At 66.8% G+C, this 22,061-nt stretch overlaps 1 protein-coding gene across 1 annotated transcript in view; it reads right to left on the bottom strand.

Annotated features, from left to right (window-relative positions):
• ADGRB1 (adhesion G protein-coupled receptor B1) overlaps positions 1-21,241 on the bottom strand; it is an 82,499-nt gene extending 61,258 nt beyond the window's left edge. The window contains exons 1-2 of the mRNA XM_060127808.1: positions 21,132-21,241; positions 8,508-9,499 (exon numbers count right to left, since the gene is read on the bottom strand). Coding sequence (XP_059983791.1) covers positions 8,508-9,279 — 772 coding nt within the window. The 5' untranslated portion in view covers positions 9,280-9,499; positions 21,132-21,241. The remainder of the gene's footprint in view (positions 1-8,507; positions 9,500-21,131) is intronic.
• Positions 21,242-22,061: the final 820 nt, after the last annotated feature.

Genomic DNA, 22,061 nt, shown 5'->3' with positions numbered 1-22,061 from the left:
CCAAGGGCACACAGAAGTCAAGCCTCCTGTCCTCCAGACTTGCCATGCTGGTGGGTCACGCAGGTGGGTGGGGCAGGTGGGCGGGCCGACGCACCCAGACAGGGACCCGTAGCGGGGGCCGGCTCGGACCTTAATCGCTGTCGTCTGGGGGTGGGCGTGGACCCGGCTCTGCCCCTCGCGCACGCGCAGTAACACTTGGTTCCTAGCCGTGCAGCGGCGGCCCAGGGAGGAGCTTCTCACTCTGTGGGAGCCCGACTGAGCTTTGCAGGGACCCTCGCTTCAGGGGGCCGAGGGGCCCGGTTCTGAGCCCCTTCCTGGGTCTGGGCGTGACGGCTTGTGCTCCCACAAGGGAGGCCTCTCTGCTCCCATTGTTCAGATGGGAAGATCGAGGCCTGCCCTAGTGACGGGATGCGCGTACTCCCCCAGTTACGAGGGGGCCGAGCAGGAATCGCCCAGGTTGTTGGACCCGGCCCATACACCCTTCAAGGACGGTTGCTTCCCTCAAGGCCGGCTCTCAGGGCGGCATCCTGGGCAGGCGAGTACTGACTCCCCCACCCCTGTCTCCCCCACTCCGTGCCAGATGCCTCAGGAACCTCGAGTCCCAGTCCACCCAGGAACCAAGTGCTCACCCCACTTACAGCAGAGCAAACTGAGGCTCAAAGAGGGGTGGTCCAGACAGTCAGGGGCTGGCGATTCCCCCCCCCGGAAGGAGGATCTGCCCTAGAGTTGAGGAGGCATGGAGGCCCGAGCCTCAGAAGACAGGCGCCAGGGTCCCCAGGGCTGAGTAAGAACCAGAAGTATGGAGGACGCTACACAAATACGACTTCCTTGTGGACAGAAATGTCCATGCCCTGGGGGTGAGAGACAAACAGGCCAGGGCCCCGGGGGAGGGGGTGGGGAGCCCCCAGGTGCACACGGCAGGACTGGTGGGCAGGACTGGTGAGCGGCTCGGCCCTGAGGCTGCGCAGATATGGGGCCCTCACTGCTGCCACTCTAGGCGCCTTCACTCTGGGGACCATCAGCCCCGCAACCACGCCCACCTGGCAGGTGCAGACAGGGAGGCCAAGTTACCCACCGGACGGACAAGGAGAGGAGCTGGGACTGGACCCATGATCAGATTCCAAGCGCTCCCCCTACACTGCCCCCCAGGCAGAGGCTGCCCGCCAGGACCACCCCCAGCCTGGCACTCCAGGCCTCAGTGGTCTCACCTGCTGAAGCCACCCTGTCCCGTCATACTGAGACAAAGGAACAGGGAGGCCTGGAGTCCAGGGAGACAGGCCTGCCGGCAGGGACAAAGTGGACACGTCCTGCCTGGCCCCCCTTGCTGCCCCAGCCCAGCCCCTGCGCGGAAGCCTGAGTGACGCGGAAGCTGGAAGTGGGTGGGAGAGAGAGGGTGTCCATGCTGGCTAATCGCGGGATGCCACTTGGTTCCCATGGCAACTGCCGCAGAGCTCAGTCTTTCAGGATAGACTCAGGTTAGGCCTCCGCTGCCAAAACACCCACAATTTCAGGGCTGGTTACCTTGGTGACCCATGGGGTGGGGATGTGGTGGGGGGAGGGGGAGGAGAGGAGGGGTCATATCGGGAGAGGCCAGGCAGGGGGTCCACTGGCTCAGAGCACAGACTGCCCCCCAGGCCTAGCCCTGACCCTGACCACACACTGGGCCTTAATCCTCTTCACAGATTGCCTTCTGATCCTGGACACAGGATCCCTGATCCCCTGTCACATACTGAGCCCTGATCCCAGTCACGGACCGATCCGACCTTGGCCGCACTCCCACCACCGATGAACACTCGGTTAATGGTAGCTGCTATCTTTGTTATCATTTTTATTTTTAACGTGTGTCCCCCCCACGGCTGACACCTGATAAATGTTTGTCAAGCAAATGCAGACACGACCAGGGAATTACCCAGGCAGGGCTCCTGGGGCCCGCAGAGCTGGGCACAGGGGAACTCAGGCCACCCTTTCCTGGGTGGCCACGGTGCTCCTGGGCCGGGTGGGCTTTGAGGGGGCAGCAGAGGAGTGGGCAAGGCTGGGGGGTGGGCTGCCCCTCCAGGCCCGGAAAGAAGCCGCCATTCTTCCCGGGCTCAATGCCCCCTCTGTCTGGAAGCCTCATTTCCATCTCATTAAGGGATGAATAGAGCCAATTAATGGCCGCCAGGCAGCCTTGGCCGCCCAGGAGAGAGAGCACACGGAGAGGGGGGCTCCTGGCCCCCTTCCCACCCTGGTGCCCCAGCCTTCAGGCCATGGCCTCCCTGGTCCCTGCGCCCTCAGTCAGCTGGGATGAGGGCGCTGGGGGGGAGGCCCTCTTCCCGCTGGGCCTTCCCGCCTCCTGGGTCCCCTTTGGAGGAGGGGAGCGGTGCACTTCCCGTCTCCTCCAGCAGAGGTCTCCCCAGTCTAGCAGGTCAGGCAGCACCCGGCTGGGGGGTCAGCCCCTGCCCATTCCCGCCCCGCCCCTTCCCCGACCGTCAGGCCGGGTTCCGTGCACATCCACCTCGGCGAAGTCCAGCCCCTGTGCGGACCCCTACCCCCCACCGAGTGAAGGTGTGTACTGCGGCATGCAGGCTCCTCCTCTCAGCCCCCTACATGGATGTGCAAATGAGGACCACAGGGAAACTGGACAGCTCCCTGAAGCCCCTCTCCAACCCAATCCCCAGTCCACAGCGCCCCTGGCTCCACAGGTCCAGACCTCGTGCATCCTTCACCAAGGCCTGCAGCTCTCACTATCGGGGCCCGAGTGACCAGCAGTCTGCCCAGCTGCCGCAGGCACCCCTGGATCTCAGGACGGGCTGAGAGCCGTGCCCACTGCCCACGGGGCCACTTGCCAGAGAAGGAGGACAAGGGGGTCTCCTCCAAGCGTGGCAGAGGCGCCAAGACCCTATGAGCAGGAGCTGTGCCATCCCTGTTTTCACAGAAGGGAAGCTGAGGGGCGACTTGGCCCCATCTGCGGGGTTGCTCACTTTCTCAATGCTGCTTTCCCTGAGCCAGGCAGGTGCCCCCTAAGAAGGGTGCCCGTTACAAGCTCGAAGGGCTGGGTCCCACCTGGCTTTGCCCTTCGGCGCTGGATGACCTGGGCAGGTCTCTTCTCCTCCCTCAGCCTTGGCTATACGACCGACAGCGCTTCTCCCCACCTTTTAGGGAAGTGGGACCCCAGCAGGGCCACAGCTTCCAGTCTCCCTGGCCACCGGGTGGTGTGGGGTGAGCTCTGGCCTCTCGTGGCAGTTCCTCTGTGGGTGATGCCCCGTGCGTACTTATTGTTTTCATGGGGTCACATCTTGCTATTTCCATCTGGAATGGGGGCTGTCTACAATGGAGCCTGAAACCTTGTTTTCCAGATTTTTCTAAATTGCCCCTTGTGCAAAAGCGCAGCTCCCCTGGCTGGGATGACAAACCCAGTCCTGGCAGGGAGGCCCTAACCCTTCCTACTCCCACCCCGACCCTGCTCCCCACCCCCAAGCGCCCAGTTGCCCCCAAACTCCAGAGACACGCCCTTCCCCCTGGGATTCCCCACTCGTCCCTCCCCCCAGCCCAGCTCCCCTCCACAACCTGCAGGCCCCAGAGAGGGCCCGCAGCCTCCCCCTGAGGGAAGTTGTGGGGCATTTAGGGTTGGAAAGACTCCAAATCCCTTGGGGGGGGGGGGTTTCAGGGCAGGGGCGCCCCAGCTGAGAGGCGAGGGGCCTGGAGGAGGCGGGTGGAGCGCTCGGCATCTCCCCTGGCGTGTGGCCTTGGGCAGGTCACGGCCCCCAGGCCGGCATCGCGGCCCAGCACATGCCCGGGATGTCACACACTCACACGCTCAGGCTCCAGCCCACCCCCCACCCCCCGCCCCATGCAGGCATATGGAGGGGGCACATGGGCACACACACACAGGGACACACACACAAGGAGACACACGCACGCTCACCCCCAGCCCTCAGGATGCGGCTTCTTCATTATCTTACATGTCACTTCTGCAATAAAATTCTTTAATTAAAACGTGAATATTTAAAACAACCCTTGAGAGAAACGGCACATCTCACCAGAGGCAGAAAAACGCAGAGAGACTCTGGGAGGGGGAAGGAGGGACAGCCCGAGAGCACGCGGGAGCAGGCAGGCAGCGCAGAGGGGCAGCCGGCGGGGCAGGGGAGAGGGAACAGTTGCTCTGGCCTGAGGAACGCTTGCCAGTCGGATGCGTGACGTGGCCATGTGGCATTTGGACAGGCCGGGCGGGGGCAGGGCTGAAAATGGGCCACGGGCTGGCCTGGGCCTCCTGCTTGCTCCGGCTCTGGCTCCGTGGCTATGGAGGGACGCGCCTGACCCAGCCTCCCCTGGCATGCGTGAGGGGACGCAGCTCCCTGGGCACAGGCTCGGCAGGCAAGATACGGGGTCTGGATCTGCTGTGTGTCTTCTGAATTACTGCTGGACCTCTCTGGTCCGTATACCACCCCACCCCTACGCACACATGAACACACACACACACACCCTCTCCTTCTTGCAGGAGAAGCCCCAGGCAGGACCACCAGGTGACCAAGAGCTGGCTCTGCTCTCTGTCTCCCCCTTACAAGCTGTGTGACCCTGGCTGCTGCCTTAACGTCTCTGTGCCTCCTTCCACTCAACAAGAATTAATCAAGGGCCTGCTGTGTGCCAGGTACTGGTCCACACACGGGGCTTCGTCAGAGAGCAGGGCAAACTCCCCTGCCCTGTGGTGGGTACATCCTGGCAGGGGCGGAGAATAAGGACACAGGAAATTCTCCAGTGCTCACAGGCGATACCGTGTGGGAAGAGAGAGAAAGAGGGAGAGAGAGAGAGTGTGAGGCGACAGCAGGGCTGCGGCTGCTGCCGCTTTCTGCAGCAGGGCCAGGGCGTCTTGAGAAGGTGCTATCTGGGCAAGCACTCAAGGGAGGGAGCCCTGTGGGCACGTGGGGAGGGTGTTCCAGGCCAGGGAACAGCCCATGCAAAGGCCTTGGGCAGGGAGGTAGGTGCCTCGCTGGGGAGCCATCTCTGGGCAACTGGCAAGAGTTAACTGGTTAAGATGTGGGTGCTTCCTACACAAAGGAAACACGCAGAACGCGGCTACTGCCACTACTAAGATCAGGTTTACTCCCAAGGTCTCAGAAGCATCAGGACCTTCTGAGTCCAGGGCATGGGCACGGGGTCTGAGCTGCCTGTGGGCCTGGGCGACCATGTCCCGTGCCCCCCGCCCCGCAGAGTCGAGCTCCTCGCTTCATGGTGGCAGCCCCAGCCCTCATGCCCTCCGAACTGTCTTCCACGAGACTGCCAGCCCTGCCTCGTAGCCTGGACTTCCGCTTTGTCAGGATTGCTGAAATCGGCTCGCACAGAGCCAGCCTAACACACACACACACACACACACACACACACACACACACACACAGCAAGTACATACCACAAGTGCACACCTGCACATGCTCACATGCACACGCGCACAAACACGACGCACTGCACACAGGCACGCACACATGTATACACCAACCATACACTCATGCACAGACTCACACACATGCCCGATGCACTGCACACACGCACACATACACCGTGCACGCACAGCACACATACTGGCAACGTGCATGTGAACACACATAATACATGCCGTGTGTACACACACATGCACGCATGCATACTTGTACACATGGATGCATGAACACACACATGCTCACGTAACACACGGCACACATACATGCACATGGACGCATGAGCACATGCACACACACACGCACGCCTGCCCACCCCTTTCCAGCACCAGTTCCAAACATGCCCATTCTCAGAATCTCTGTGCAAGCCCGAAGCACCCAGCTGTGGTCTCCAAACAGCTCCGCTCCTCCAGTCTGCCTCTTTGCCCCCCAAGCCCTCTAGATCCTCTACCTCATAGTAAACACAGATAGTGGCATTTCATCACTGACGTTGCTTCTGCTTAGAAACACTTTCACCCCAGTTCTCATTCCTCATAACAATCAAGAAAAGAAGACTTTTTACTCTTTCCATTTGAAAGACAAGGCCCGGGGACACAGCGAGTGTGGGGCGGGCTGGGATTTGAACCTGACCTGGTCCTATCCTGGGGCGCCAGGTCCCAGGCTCCCTCTCAAACGACATTCCCACCAGATGACCCACGGGCCTGTCACGGTCAGGTCCCGCTCTGTCCTCTGGATCTTCCACCCCAGCCCGGTCCTCCCCGCCACTTCCCCACCTCGGCCGAGGTCCTCACTCCTGGCCAGAAACCTGGGAGGGGTCCAGCCGTCTCCTGCCTCCACGCCCACATCATTTGCATCAGCAAGTCCGTCAGCTCCACCCCCCCCAAGATCCTCCCCCTTCCTCCCACCCAGGCCAGCGTCTGCTCCCTCCTGGATGCCTGCAGTGCCCTGTCCCTGCCCCGGATTCCCCCTCTGAGCCAGACATTGCATGTACAGCCCCAGCGATGTCACCCTTCTGCTTAAAGCCCCCCATGGCCCTTCAGCTCTCATGATAACATGCAAACTCCGGCCAGGAGGCCTGTCCACCACCGTACCCGACTCCAGCAGCAGGGCCTGCTCCCTCCAGCACCAACGTCACAGCACCACCAGCTCCTGCCACTTGCCACACATGTATCACACCAGCCCCGTCCCCTTGACCTTCTCCCGCAAGCTCCACACGGCTCCAGCTGTACCAGGTGTCTACCCGGCACGGTCACTGCCCCGAGATGCTAACAGAGAGCAGCTCTTGCGCTTTGGTTTCCAGTGTGGGCCAGGCCCCAGGGCAATCAGGTCTGAGGTGACTGAAGAGTCCCTCAAAGCACTCAGCACTCTGCCAGCGAAGACGCTGAGACTCAGGGGCAGGTGACCACTGGGGAGTGGCTGAGCGACATGTCCGGCCAGGCCCCTGCCCCACTGGTCCTCCTGCATCCGCCCACCTCCCAAACTAGCCGCCGGCCCGGCATCTCTGCTCCATCCTCCTCCCTGCCACACCCTGAGGACCACTCCCACCACCACGCTGTGGGGTCTGCCCACGCCAAGGTCACAGTGACCTCTACCTTGCCCAGCCCGAAGGTCAGCCCTCCCAGCCTCCCACGCCATCGCTGGGGGCCCTGACACAACTGATGGAAGATGGGGCTTTTCTGCCGGCTTCCTGGACACCACACCGCCTCCACCTCCCGGGGCGCTGCCCGCTTCTTCCCTCCTCTCCTGATCCCCTCCAGCTATGCTCACCGCTCCACGGAGGTTTCTAATCTGGGATCCACGGCCCGGGGCCCATGAATAGAACCATGTTCCAGGATAGCTGGTTTCCTCTGTAACCCCACGTAGCTTCTCTGATGCCTTTACAGACGTCAGTCGGAGGAATCCATCGGCCTTACTGGCTCCGGAGACACCAAGAGCCCTGGACCATGTCACCTGGTCTCATGGTGACCTGCCCGCATGAACGCCCAGCCCAGCCTGGCCCCGGACGCCTGGCACGCTGTCTGGTGTCTCAAACTCCACGTTCGGTGAAGAGCTGTCCCCTGACGCGGCCCCAGCCTCCCGAGACACCCTGGGCGTCCCGCTCCAAGCACGCACAGGGTCTCCCTCCTGCCCGATGCCAGGGGGCCCGCTCGGTGTCCCATTCCACTGATGGCGCCCTCCTGTGCAGGTGGCCGTCTCACTGAGGAACCCAAACTGCTAAGAAGGTGGGACCAGCTGAGCACACGCCCAACCCCACCTTTGCCCTGCCCTGCCCTCTGACCCGCACGGGGCTCACCCGCACCCCTCCCAGAACCTCGAACATGGCCCCCTGACCTCCAGGTGACATGCAGCCCCGCCACCAGGGTCCCTCCCCCTGCGGTGTCTTCATCACCACCTGACGTGCCTGTTTCTTGTGCTTTGCCGTTTAACACCGCCCAGACCCAGAAGGCAGCTCCACGAGAGCGAGAGCGAGAGCGAGAGCGGGGCTTTTGTTTTGTTTTGTTTTGTTTTTGTTGTTTCTTGTCTTCCTTGCGTGTCCCCGGCGCCTAGAACACCTCACAGGCGCTGGGTAACTAACTGCTGCTTGACGGTTTGCATGGCTGTAACCATGTGCAAGCCCCACACTGCATCTCCTTGACCACATGAGTCCACTCTGCTCACTTTTTCTCCCGTGTCCCAGGAGGCCCCTGCAGACCCCGGCCACAGGCCACAGCAGCCTGCTGGCCCATGAGAATGGTCCTGCCTGCGAAAAGGGAGGGACCGGGAGGGACCCTCCCTGCAGCCAGGAATCTAAAACTCCCTCATCCTGGGAGAAATGAGACCCGCTCTTCCTTCCTTCCCTCCCTCCCTCCATCCCTCCCTCCCTTCCCTGAGCACTTAGCAAGCACCACCCATGAGGCAGGCACCCCAGCACCCTGGGGGCCAGAGGCAAGCACCCAGGCTGCCCATTCTCAGCGAGCCTGCAGAGAACTTCTCTCTTTGCACTTGGCTTCCCCGAAGTGCTCGGGGGATCGGTGGCCAGGGCAGCCCTGCAGAGAAGACCCTTCCCACCCACCGTATGCCCAGAGAGCCACCCCAGGGCCTCTCCTAGCCGTCACTCACCTGGAGCGCCATCTCCGCCCCGGTCCTGGGTCAGGCTGGTGAGGCAGTTCTCGGGGCCACCAGCCACGCCGTCCCTCAGGCAGACATCCCCGCGAGGCACCAGGGAGCCGGAGGCAGGGTCGCCGGTGTCCCCGCCCAGGCAGGCACAGGGGGTCTGCATGATGCCACAGGGGTGTGAGCTGCGGCTGCCAGCCAGACAGGCGTCCAGCCAGCGGCACAGCATCTGGCAGGCGGCCCGGCTGGGGTTGCGGTTGCCCACGACCAGGTACTCCACAGAGAAGTCGTCGCTGGGACCGGGGGGCCCGTCCTGGGGCGCGGGGCCGTCGTCCTGCGGCGGCCGCTGCCGCTGCATCTGCAGAAACTGCTTGCTGGCCTGCAGGAAGGCCAGGGGCGCCGAGGGGTCGCAGAGCCTCAGCACCTCGTCGAAGCTCTCCACGCCCAGGTAGGTGCGTGTGGACTCCAGGAAGGAGTCGAACTGGTAGGTGCGGACGCGGCTGGGGCCGCTGCAGGAGGGCGCCTTGGCCACCTTCACGTAGAGCGTGTAGCGGCGCGGGTCCGGGTTGCGCAGCGTCCAGGAGCAGCGCGAGGCGTTGGCCGGGAACACGGCGGCTGCCGAGAAGTACCCGAAGAACTTGCCCTGCACCAGCGTGGCGCACGGCTCGGCCCCGGGCCCCGCGTCTGTCCCCGCGGCCGTGCCCGCCTGGTGCCCCAGCAGCAGCAGCAGTGGCCCGAGGATCCAGAGGGCGCCCGGGGCGGCGGCCTGGCCCCTCATCCTAGCTCGCGGGGCCGCCAGGGTTCCGCCGGCTGGGCAGGCAGGCGCGAGCCAGGCCTTGACATGCCAGGGTCCGGCAGCAGCGAGCGGAGCGGGCCGGGGCCGGGGGCAGGGCCTTCAAGCGAGGGCAGGAGTAGGAGACGGCTTCAGGCCACTGAGTGGGCAGGGGCGGCTCCTAACGTCCGGGGCCCCAGTGCCTGCCTGTGGCCGCCAGCAGCAGCTGGAAGAGAAAGAGCAGAGAGGGTTCGTGTGAGCCCCCGGGGGAGGCTGGGACTTGGCACGCTGGGGGCAGTGCCCGCCCCGGGCTCTGGGCCCCCGACACAGGCCCTGGCCTCGCTCTCAGGCACCTGCTCTGCCCACCTGTCTGTCTGCCACCTGCCAGCATGTCCACCTGCAGGGGCAGGAGCCAGGGGCCAGGGCCCCTCCTCCCCCACCAAGCCTGAGCAGGAAGCGGTGGGCTGCCCTGGCCAGGGCCGCAGGCCACAGGGGCCTCGGCTGTGCCCGTCTGGCTGGGCAGCCTGGCGTGGCTCCATGGTCTCTGGCCCCGACCGCCTGCCATGGGGTGGCCACGGAGGCCATTCTGCCCCTGTGGCCTCTCAGACCGTACCCCTCTCCAGCCCTCTTTCAGGGAAGCATCTGCAAACCCAGCCAGAGGGGAAGCAGGGCAGGGGAGCAGAGGAGACAGGTCATTCCTGCCGTTGCCTAGCTTCCCTGCAGCCCCGCCCCTCTGGGCCTTGCCCGGTGCAGGTGCAGAGACCCCTCCCACTTCTGCTTCGTCACAGCAGGAGTGACCAGTTTTTGGGGGGTGAGGGTAGGATTGGTGTCCCGTCTCTGGGTCTCTGGCTGTGACTGTGACATCCACCCACCTCCTATTGCCCCCCCTTCCTGCTCACACAGCCACTCAGGTGCCCCCTTTGGCCCACCAGCCATGTTCCTGCCAGGGAGCCTCCCTCTCCCCGCCCCGGAGTCACCTGCCGCCACCGGGACCAGGCTTCGGCCTGCCCCTCCCCACTTAGCCAGGCCGCTCCCTGCCTCCCATCTCACGATGAGGAAATCAAGGCTCAGACGGGGTCACAGGCAGGGGGCGGCAGTACCCACACTTGAACACCCCCAGATTGACCCCAACCTTGTGGCCCTGGGGTCACCTGCGCTGCACCAGGAGTGGGCACTGGCTGCGTGCCGCCGGCTCACACCTGCGGTGGGGGCAGCTCCCGGGCCAGGTCAGCAGGGACACAGCGGAGCCGTCCCGGGCCCGGGGAGCCAACGCTGCCCGTCCTGACGCGCCTCCACGTGGACCCTGCAAAGCTCCTTCTGCCTAAACCTCAGCTTCCCCACCCTCCCCCCAGAGCCCCTGCTGGGCGTCGTCCGGGCAGCAGCAGCTGAGCATGTGGGCAAAGGGGGGGGAGCCACGGCAGCCCCCCGCAGCCCGCCTGGCCTGGTGCCGGCGCCTCGGCTCCGCCGACCGTGCACACGCCAGCCGCCTGCCCACAGGGACTCGCTGCTTCTTGCTGCCTGGGCCCAGCTGGCCGGCGACACAAGGTCGGTCACTGCTCTGCAGTCCCCTCCTGGCGTCCTTCCTGGCAGGCCTCGTAGGCAGAGAAGGGAGCTGGGCGTGGGCGGCCTCGGGCTGGCCAGGATGGCTGGACACGGGCTGCCCCGCTCATGGCAGTGTGGACCCGGCCAAGGCCCTCGCTTCCCAGCCTCACTCTCCCGGCACGAGGTCAGCGCTGGACCTGCGGGTTTACCCAGAGATGGGGCAGCAGGCACCCGCGGTAGGGGCTCCGGATCACCAGGGGCGGCCCTGTGGGGCTCTTCAGTGGCCAACGCTCAGGTGCCCTGAGGAAAGGACTTGCAGACCCCGCATGCAGACCCTGCACTTGGCCCCTGCCTCCAGGAAGCCCCTCTTCCGGTCGCGCCGGGGGCCAGCCTCGGACGCCAGCATAGCAGAGCCACCTGCCCTGGCCACCCACTGCCATGTGTGGGAACCGAGAGGCTGGGGCCAGGGTCTCACAGTCAATCCCAGACCTAGGAGGCTGCCTGCAGGGGTGGCCATGGCATCCGAAACCTCACCTGAACCCCAGCCCCGGCTGCAGCGCCCCCTCCCTTGGTCCCAGGCTGGGACCTAATGCAGCCACCAGGCCCCCAGCTGGGGCCCCAGCCCCGGGACAAACCCTCTCCGATGCCCCGGAGAATCGCAGGTGGAAGTCGGCAAAACCCAGCAGAAACCCTGATCACAGTCGGGCGTTTCCCCAACACCACCCTGACCCCCGCCACGCGACAGCCGACCCCTTCTGACTCACCCCCCTTGACCTGGGGTCAAGGCCACCCCAAAACACAGCACCTTCCCCCAGAGGGGCCTGCCCGGTCCTGAGATGGCCCAGGCCGGGCCCACACTCTCCCCTCCCCACCCCAGCCCCTGGCGGCCCACGCCACAGCCCTCCCGTGTGGAATGTGGGTACAGCCTGGCGCACACACCCGGCCTCAGGTGTCTCAGACACTCAGCCTCAAGGCTGCACAGCTGCCTCCACCACCCTGTGGGCTCGCAGGCCTGGAGGGGCGTCCCAGCCAGGCCCAGCGTGGAGGGAAAGCACAGGAGAAGCAGGGCTCATGGCAGGGAGGGGACCAATGTTGGGCTCGATCCTGCGCGGGGCACTCTGTCTCCGCAGGAGCAATCCGGGGGCCCCTGCTATGGCGCGGTTGTGCGGACGGGCACGTGGGGGCCACAGACGAACAACCCTGGTGGGGGCTTGCTGGTGCTGGGCGCCTGAGGCAGGGTCCGGGCCCAGGTCTGCCGCACAAAGCCCCTGCCCTCTGAGAGCTGGCATTGCCCTAGGCCCGGCAGAACCGGCCCTGATCCTGCCCCCGTCCCAGGGCCCGCGGGAGCTGGGCCGAGCCGGGGCCCTCCTAGCATCCCTGCCGGCTGGCCCTCATCCACGCCAGCTCACTCCGCTCCTTGAGGGCCTGTCAGGGGAGCGAGGCCCAGCCCAGGGTCCCGCACAGCAGGCGAGAGGGAGAAGCGAGGATGAGATGCAGGGCAGCGCCCTGTTCAGAACTGCCCCGTAGAAGGGCGGCAACACAGGGCTTGGCCTGGGGGGCGAGGAAGGAGGCAGGGCAAGGATGTGCAGGACTCAGAAGAGAGCGGCCCCGGCCCCGGCCCCGGCCCCGGCTGGGCGCTGCGATGTGGAGGCGACGCTGCTGGCCTGGACCCTGGGGAGGCGGGAGGCGCCCATGGGGACAGGGGCTAAGTGGCAGCTCAGGACGCCACACACCCGGGACTGAGGCTCTGTTATGAGCCTTCAACAGGCTCCTGGGGCCAGGAGACGGCCTAGAAGGGCCCGCCCATGGGGTGTTCACACAGGGTTCCACAGGGCGGACCACTGGGGCCACCAGGGGCCAGGCCTCCTCTACACCTTGAACAGCTCCACACCCTGGGCCTTGGGCAGGGCTCTGCTGGCCAGAACGCTGTCCCACCTCTGAGTCTGAGTGCCACAGAACTGGCCTGGCCCTGCCTCTTCTGGCTGGGTCTCGGGGCAGAGCTGGGCAGGAGGCCCAGGCCGTCAGCACGGACAGCTCCCGTGCCTGCCAGCGGTCACTCACCCTCCACCTGCCCGCACCCCACACCCTGCCCTCCGCCCCGCCCCCAACAGACCCACAGGTGCTTTCCAGAGGCTGAGGCCTCTCCATCCCCATTAACTGCCTGCCTGAAACGCTCCAACAAGGCCTTGGATAAATGGCTCAGAGGTCCCCTCTAGCCTTGGTCCGGGGGACGCCCGTGTCAGGCCCCAGGTCACACAGCCGTGGTGGAGGCCGCCCAGTTGACTCCCTCCCAGGCCCGGGCAAGCAGAGCTGAGACGGGGTGGGGCGTGCAGGGGAGCCCCTGACCCCACCTGGCACCCAGGGCTAGTGTCCTGGAGGGGGCAATGCTGGGGAAGGGTTCCGGGATGAGGGGGACAGCATCGACCTTCACTGGGGGGATTCCTCTGACGGGGGAGGGGGCACAGGCAGGGAGAGCCGGGGGGAGGCTTGTGTGGTGTCTGGGCCGGGAGGGTGGTCAGAGGACAAACAGGGTCATGGAGGTGACCAGGCTTCTAGCTTGAGCATGTGGGCCATAGGTGGTGGGGACCCTCGCTGATCTGGGGGGAGTAGACGTGTGCCCGTACCTGTGCACGCACGTGCGTGTGCAAACACCTATGTCTCTGTGTGTGCACACGTGTGTGCGTGTCTGCACACACGCACACGTGTAGTAGCACGCTTGTACAAGGCTCCCAGCAGGAGGAGGGCTCAGCGTTTAATCATGGGATGTGCAGGGCAGTGGGACAGGGACTGGGGCTGGGAGAGGAGTGCTTGCCTGGAGGGGTAGCCCATGGCCAGGACGGAGCCCCACGGAGGCCAAGGCAGGGCCTCAGAGAAGGGCCAGGCCGGCAGAAGGCCGGCTCCACACTGGGTGCAGGTGACTGGGGCTGTGGCTCCCCCGGGCTGGCTCACGCCTGCTCCCCTCGGCCACACCCAGTGCCCAGGCCTCCGCTGGGGGTCAAACTCTACAAGCCTGGCGACCACAGGTGAGGGGCCTGGAGGAGGCTCCTGGCCTCGGTGCCGGGGTCCAGCGAGGCTGCGGGTCGCTCCTCTCCAGAGGTGCTCACGGGGGGACTGTCTCCCTGGGGCTGCAGGCCCCCGGTCTTGTCCTTGGGTTCCCATATCCCAACCTGGGTCATTGCGGCGTCCATCGCCCCTGCCCATCTTGGGGTCCCAAGGACGGTGGCCAATTAGCACCCAAGCCCCCTCAGGCCCCCGCCTCTCCCATCACCTTCTCAGGGCCAAACTGCCCTGCTGCAGGGAAACCCTCCTGGTGTCTGGCCCCCACCCCTTTGGCCAGCCTCTGCCCCGAACCTACCACGCGGCCTCTCAGAGCCTGCAGGGCGGCCTCGGGGTGAGGGGTGGGGGACCCCAGAGAGCCGGCCACGGCAGGCGGAGGACGGGGATCTGGAGTCACGGCGACGAGAGAGGGAGACGGTGGCTGCTTACTGGGCGCTGACCGCACACGGGACCCCAGGAGGCAGGAGCAGCAGCCGCCCCACTTCACAGCTGGCAGGGTCGCCGCCCGCTGAGGGGTGACGCGCCCTCCTCCCACCACCGTCCCAGACGTATCTGCGCACGGGGGACCATCCAGCCCCTGGCCTCGATCAGAAGCCCTGGGCGCCTCAGGGGCGTGGGCTGGATGCCCACCCATCAGCCTCCAGAAGCCTCCAGCCTCACCTCAGTCCGTGGGATCCCCCCCCCGCCGCCACCCCACCGCAACTGCTCAACACACAGGCCTGACCCAGGCCCTGCCTCCATCCCTCCCCACCCACCCCAGGCCGCCAATGGCATCCCCCGACACCAGCCACAAAAGGCGCTCTGTTGTCCCGCCCGGCACTCTGAACAGTGCCCGCCTGTGTGTCCTGGGGAAGGCTGCACTGGGGGAGGGGCGCGTGGGCATCCGTGGCTCGGAGCCGGCGGCCGGGTGGGGCTGGGAGAGCACGCAGGGGAGGGCCCCCCGGGGGCACCTGACCGCCCAGCGGGGGCCGCCCTCCTGGGCCGTGGCAGGTCAGGCCGACAGGCAGAGCCTCCGTTCATGAGCAGAGCTGGGGGCGCCGCTAGGAGATCCTGCCCCCAGCCCTCCTGACTGGCGTGTGGCGCACCCCAGGCCTTCCCCAAGGAGGCCCCGGCCATGTTCCACTCACAGCAGAAAGGTGGGAGCTTGCCAGGGAGGTATCCCCGCGGGGCGGGGAGGGGCCGCCTGGGCGGGGCTGGGCTGCCGGCAGGGAGGCCTCCTTCCCCTGCCTACCTGCCTGCCTGGGCATAGGGGCTGCCAGGGGAATCTGGCCAGAGGCCAGGCAGAGCTCCCCAGGAGGAAAAAGAAAGGTGCCCCGGAAGGTCCACTGCTGGGGGGTGGAGGGAGGGCCCTCTGGCTCTGCTCCAGGCCTCCCCGTGCACACCCTCACCCTCATCACACCTCTTCTTGCCCAGGAGCCTGTTACCCCAAACCACCTGTAGGCCTTGAAGACACCCCGTGCCCTCAAGCTCCCGGGCTGCCCCCGCTGCCCTGGCCCCTGCCCAGCAGACACCCACCTGTCCTTCAGGACACGGGCCAGATGGCTGTCCTAGAAGCCTTACCTGAGCCTGCCGGACCCCTCCCGCTCTGAGCTCCACTGCGTCCTGCGCCCCGGGCATGCACACACGTGGTTGCATACACACGCACACGATGCCCTCGCGTGCACACAGACACGCTCTCTGGAGAGTCCCAGGCGGGGACAGTGAGAGCGTCTGCCCCATCAACTGGGGCAACCCCCGGAGCGGGGAACTCTCCTGAGGAGGGGAGGCTCCTGAAATTCTGGGTGTGACATACGTCACTGCCCTCTCCCCTCTGTGTCCCCCTGCTCGGTACCCAGATTAAGCCCCTGTTCCCAGAGAGGGAGACACACCTTCCACGCCCGCTCAGCGGCTGGCCTACAAGTGATGCCCACCCACACCCCACGCCAGGATCCGTGCCTGAGGTTCCCAGGAAGGGGGGCTCATCCGAGGTCACCTGTCCAAGGCCACACGGGGAGGGTGTGAGGACGGTGACAAGATCGGAAGAGGCGGTCGGGAAGGGCCCTGGCGGCCGGCAGACAACACTGAGGTCCCAGGGACGTCCCGGATAGGCCTGGCCAGGTGGGGACGCAGAGGTCCTGACAGCATGGAGTGGGGAGGGGGGATGACAACAGAGGAAGGGGGTGCTTAGCCTGGACGTGCTTCAGGAAACCCAGGGCTCCTGGCGTCCCCTGGGCCCACCCTAACGGTGCCAGCAGCTGTGGCAGGACTGGCCGCCCCAAGGCGCACCTTGGTACCTGGTGCCCAGAGGTATCGAGGCTCCGGACCTGGGCCTCCCCGAGACCCACGGGGCGCCCTCTCCCCTCTCTCCAGGACGGCCGAGGAGAGCGAGGGTGGCAGAGGGCGGGCCCGGAGGAGAAAGGGCAAGCCAACCTGCAGCCCACGGTGAGCGCCGGGGAGGTGGACCCCAAGACCGGGACAGGACTGCGGAGGGACCAGTGTGCGCGCGCGGGGGCGCCTATGCACACGCGTGTGCAGTGCGTGAGGGAGCGTGTGCGCAGCAGCAGGGAGGGTCGCCGTGTACGGGGTGAATGTGTGCAGGTGTGCACGTGTGTGCGTGGAAGGCTTTCCGGAGGCGCCCCTGCGCGCTGGGACCCAAACGGTCAGGGCTCTGGCGGGGAGCAGGGACAGCGCTCTCTGTGTTCTGAAGGCACTCGCATCCCTCTGGGACAACTGGGCCCTCCCCGAGACCTGCACTGGCAGCCCCGCCCCCCAGGGCGGCACCCTCCCGCCTGCGGTGTGCTTTCCCCGGCGGGCGGCGCCCGTCCTCCCTACCCTGGGAGCCAGGAGGACACTGGGACGCAGGGACGGCTCCCTAAGAGATCTGAACCCAGGGGTTTACACTCAGCTGAGGCCACAGGCCCTGGGGTCTCCCTGCGAAGCCCCGCCCTGCAGGGGGCGGGCCTTGTGCCTCTGTCGCCTGCAGCTGCGCGGAGGCAAAGGCCTGGAATCAAAGTTCCAATGGGAAGCTCTTCCCCTCTCTGGCCTTACTTTTCCAACAACCGTAAATGGGCAGTGGGTGGGAAGAGGGGCTCTCCCGGTGCCCTGCGGCCCCAGGGTCCTCGGAGCGACACCATGTCCCCGGACATGAATGTCCACCTCGGGGCCCAGATTCCAGGGTAGCGCACGCTCGCGTTCTGTGCTGTGCTGTGGGCTGTTTGTGGTGCACGCTGATGGGGCTCTCGGGTGGTATCAGGGTGATGGCCGTTCTGTGGTGACAAGTGAAGTCTGGAGTCCAGCGCAGTTGTGGGCGGGGCAGCCCCATGCAACCTGGCTGCCCCTAGGAGCACCCGCTATCTTTGGCGTGTCCATCAGGCCAAGTCATCACCTCTGTTTACACCCCCCCGTGGCCCCCACCACTCCCAGGACATAGCCCGAGGCCTACAGGGATCTGCGGTCTGGCCCCGCTCCCTCTGAAGCCCTGGTCCTGCCATTCACCTCTTTTCCAGCTCCTGTCTACGCCTCACACCTGCCACAGGGCCTTTGCATGGCTGGTCCCATACTGAGACCCTCCTCGTCGTCACCACCACCACCGCTCTTCTCCCAGCTTAGCTGCCACTTCCCCGTGGAGGGTTCTCGGGGAGCCCCACCTCTGGGCTCCTGCAGGCTGCTGTCTTCCACCCCCAGGGTCCATTCACTGAGCCGAGCAGTGTCTCCTTCCTCCCGTATTCCCACCAGTCTTCACACCGGGTGGGGGGCATGCCCTCTTCCTCGTCGGGGCTGCACCACTAGTGCGAGTGTGTACACGTGGGCACCCACACATTCAGTATGTGTGTGCGTGCAAGCTGTGCACAAGGGTATCCAGGCCGTGTGTGTTTACACAGAAATCACAGCTCTGACCGATGGCGCAGCTGCAGCCGTGGAGGCTGGAGGCCAGAGGGTTCCAGAGGACAATGGGATAGTGTGGGTTTGCTGGCTCGGATAGAGTTAACAAAACCCTCCAGGTTTGAGGTTTGGGGGGCGGGGTTAGAGCTTTACTCCCAAGGGTCCACCTCTTGCACACAGCCAGTTACAGGACCTGCCACAGGTAAAATGTGGTGCGGTTAAATACTGCCATCCAGGGCGCACATTCACACAGACCCGCTCCGCGCCACACACACACACACGTGGCAGTTTGCATGCCTGCCCACACATGCCGCCAGCCTGCCGGCCGGACACACACCTGCACGCGTAGCACACATGTACACAAACATGCTCCTCACGCCCGTGCACAGGGCACGGAGGTCCGGGGGCCAGGCGAGCGTGGAGAGACACAGGTCACAGCGCTCCCGCCCAGACGCGGGAGCGGAGGGACCGGCGGCACCGGCGAGAGGGCGGGGGCGGCCAGGGCTGCCCAGGATGGGGCGGGCGCCTGGGCCACGGAAGAGACGGAAGGGGCGGGCAGGCGGCCGGCGGCGCGGGCGCCCTCTCTCGGCCGAACGCGACAGCGCGCCGCCCTCCGCCACCGCCACCGCAGCCCTGCGCCCGCCGCCCCTGCCTGAGCTGGAGGCGTCCCCAGGGGGCGGGCTTGGGCCCCAGGACTCGTTCCGGAGGCGGGGCCGGACCGGGCAGGCCGGCCAGGGGGGCGAGGACTCCACGGGAGGTTGCTCGAGCCCCGCTGCTCGTCTGGCTTTGCCAGGTCCGCCTCGTGCCCGTCCCCGCGGCCGCGCGTCCGCAGGCGCCCAGCTGCCTCCGGACCCGGCCGGTCGGGACGCCGCAGACCCAGCACGCTGCGGGCCCAGCACGCTGGACATCGGGACGAGCGCCGAGGGCCTGAGCCGGAAGGGCTCCGAGACCCCCACCCTCGCCCCCATTTCACGGACGCGGCCACAGAGGTCCGAGAGGGGCCGGAGCCGGACAAGGGAGGGCTCGACAACTTGGCTGCGTCCCCTCCCGGCCCAGGGTCTGGAGGAGACCGGCGTTATGCCGAGGGCGACGAATCGTCTTTTCCGCCCCCGCGCGGGAGCGTGGCGGGGACAAGCGCCCTTCTCCGGGATCGGAGGCGGCAAACTCCCTGCTCGAGCCTCCGCGCCGCGCCCGCCCGCGGAGCCGCGCGCCGCCCTGGCGCATTCCCGCCGGCCTCGCGCTCGGCCCCCCGCCGCCCGGGCTCCGGTGATCCCAGGCCGGCCCCCCCCGTCCCCCGCATCCAGGAGCAACAAGTCTGAAAGCAGCGCCGAGCGCCAGCAAGCTAGCCGGGAGGAAGGGCACCGGGCCGGGCGCGGGGCGCTCCGGGATCCCGGAACGCGCGCAACGTCCGCCTCCGGGGACCGGGCGCGGGCAGCGGGCTCTCGGGGCTGGCTCGGTGGGCGGCCCACACCCCCTCCCAAGGCCCCGACTCTGCACGGGCGGGGGCGCGCCCAGGAGCCCCCGCCCCCTCCTTCGCCTGCTTGACCTTGCTCGGGTACTCAAAGCAGGACCCGGCGGCACCCGGGCGTCCGGACGCAGAGTTTCGCTGCCGCCTGCGGTAGTGAGGGAGCGGCTCTCTCCCTCGACCTCCCTCGCTGCCTCCGCGGCGGCGGGGGTCGCCAAGAAATGGAAGGCTTCGGGTTCTAGGAGACGCTTTGGCCGCCTCCTCAGACCCCAGATACACCGTATGCCACCTCCGGATGTGAAAAGGGACCCCAGCCTCCCGTTTGCCCTCTCCACCCCGCCCGCGCGGCCGCTGCTCGTAGGGGGCGTGTGTCTGTGTAGTGGCGGAAGGCACTGGGGGTCCCCGTAGGTCCCGAAGGTGGGTTGGGAGCGCAGACCTCCCGGCTCCCTCCCCACCACGTTTGCCAATCCGCTCCTCTGGGGCGTGGGTGCGCGCCCCCTGCCCACCCACACACCTGCACACCTTTCAACTCCTCGGTAGTTGCCGCTAAGGAATCCTCGACCCAGACCCGGGGGAATGGGACGTGTTGGGGAGCGCGCGGAGGGAAAGGGTGCTGAAGGAGGGGCGGGTTAGGACTCGTCCGGTCCCATCCTGCCTCCCTGCGCTCCAAGAAACTTGGAAGCCGAAAATAAAAGTGGGGAGGGTAAGGTGCCCAGCGGGCCGGGGTTTGGGTGCCTGAACGGGCGCTTTCTCTAGGCTGCCTGGGAAGTGACCCCAGCAGGAGCCGCCGCGGCCCGGCAGAGGTACTGGGGCTGGGAGCCGCATCCTCTGACGAGCCTTCCTGGCCACCTTGCTTCGCGGCGATTTTCAGCTCCGCCGCCCCCTCCCGAGGCAGGCCCGAGACGCGTTCTGCCCTGCCCAGGGGGCCGCGGAGACTAGTGGGAGAGGGCACCCGGCCGGGCCCAGAGCCCCAGCCTGCCCGGGAGGGGGCGGGGGCCAGGCTCATTCCTCGAGGCAGCTCCGCGCGGCTCCAAGCGAGCGCGGCGGCCGCGGAGGGCCGGCGGCCTCCGCCCGCTGGGAATGGGGACCGAGGAGTGCCCGGCGCCTGGCCTCCCCGCTTCCCGCGGAGAGGGCACAGGGCCGACCCAAAGTTCGGAGCGGCTTATCCGCGCGGCCTGTCCGAGCGAGCGGAAAAGAAGCCGAGAACGGAACGAGTCAGGGCTTTCGTGTGTGTGGAGGGGGGCGGACGGGCGCTAGGGTAGCCCTCCGCCCGATCTGGGGATAAGAGAACCTCCGGGGAGTGTCCACCGCCAGTGCCGGGTCTACCGTGAGGCTTCGAGGGAGGCACTGTGCGTGGGGGAGGACATCTCGGGCCCCTACAATGTCTGTAGGGGCTCTGGCTATGATGAGGGGAAGGGGGACACACTGGGGTGTCCCTCCTGAACCTACCTGGGTCTGCGTGTGGCTGTGGGGACATCTGGGGCTCCCTGAGGCCCCTGCCAGCGTCCGTATGTGGTGAGGACACAACGGGAACGCCTTCCCCAGCCTGCCCTGAGTCTGTGCCTATGACGGGGAGGGGGTGTCTTCCCCAGCCTGGCCTGCCACCCCGGCCAGGCTGCGTGTGTGTGGACTGGGGGCAGGTGAGCAGCGCCGAGGAGCCTCTCCCACGTCCAGGTCGCCCCCTCCTCAGCCTCCCAATGCGGGCGCGCGGAGACCTGCCAGATTCCGTCGCGGCCGCTGGAGGAGGCAGGGGGCGGGGGGAGAGGGGGGTCCAAACTCCCGAGCTCCGAGCGCAAACCTCGGAGCTGCGAAGCTCCAAACGGCGAAGTTAAGAAGTCCGGGCGTCCGCCCCTCCCCCGGCCCCCTCCCACCCTCGCTGCACCCCCTCTCGCCGCGCCCCCAGCCCCCAGCCGCCCGCCGGAGCCTTCCTTACCTTCCCGGCAGCAGCGGCCCCGCTGGCGAAGACTTGATCCGGCGAGTTGCAAATACCCAGGGGCGCCGCGCGTCGCCGGCGGCCGAGCCGGGCGTCCGGGCGGACGGGGGGGTCCTCCTGCCTCCGTCGCCCCCGGCCCGCTCCAGGCCTAGCAGCGACGTCCCCGGGAGCGCACCCGCCGGCGCGCGCAGGCCCCCTCCCCTCCCCCCGCCTGCCGGCGCCCCCCGGGCGCCGGGGAGGTCCGGATGCCCGGGCTGCGGGAGATGCGGAGCGCGCGGGCCCGGGCCCGGCCAGGACGCGGCGCGGCCGCCTGTGTTCCCGGCTCGCCGGCTCCACGCTCGCTCCGCCGGGGCCGCCGCCAACGCCGCGCCCGCCGCCGCCTGCGCCCGCCGCTCCCTCTCCGGCCGCCGCCGCCGCTCCGCTCCTGTCGCCTGCCCCGCTCCTCTCGCCTTTTTTCCCCTTCCTGGGGGGGGGCGGGGGCGAGCCGAGCCGAGCCGAGCCGGGGGCGGGGCGGCGCGGGGAGGAGGAGGAGGAGGCAGAGGACGAGGAGAAGGAGGAGGAGAGAGGCGAGCTGCTTCCCCCCACCGGGCTGCCGGCGCTCCCCAATCTCTCCCTCTCTGAAACTGGATCCCGAATCGGGAGCCAGAGACTGCATTACGGATTACATCAGGCTTTATAGAGCTTCCAGATCACACATTAGAGGGGAGCGCGAGCGGGGGGCGGGGTGTGGGGGAGGGGAGAGAGATAACGGGGTTGGGGGCACGGGTAAAACGCACACAAGCGCGCACACCGAGGAAAGCCCAGCTCCTGCCCCATGCAGCAGGAAAACCAAGAGTTGGGTCTCAGCCCTCTGCCTCTTCCAGGAGCCGAGGAGTGGCTGCCGCTGGCCGGCTGGATAAATGGATGGGTCGATAGGTGGACAGGGGGATG

This window comes from Lagenorhynchus albirostris, chromosome 17 (assembly GCF_949774975.1).
Source record: "Lagenorhynchus albirostris chromosome 17, mLagAlb1.1, whole genome shotgun sequence".
Classification (NCBI taxonomy): domain Eukaryota; kingdom Metazoa; phylum Chordata; class Mammalia; order Artiodactyla; family Delphinidae; genus Lagenorhynchus; species Lagenorhynchus albirostris.
Note: the sequence above shows the minus strand (reverse complement) of the source record. Positions and strands in the feature narration are given on the sequence as shown.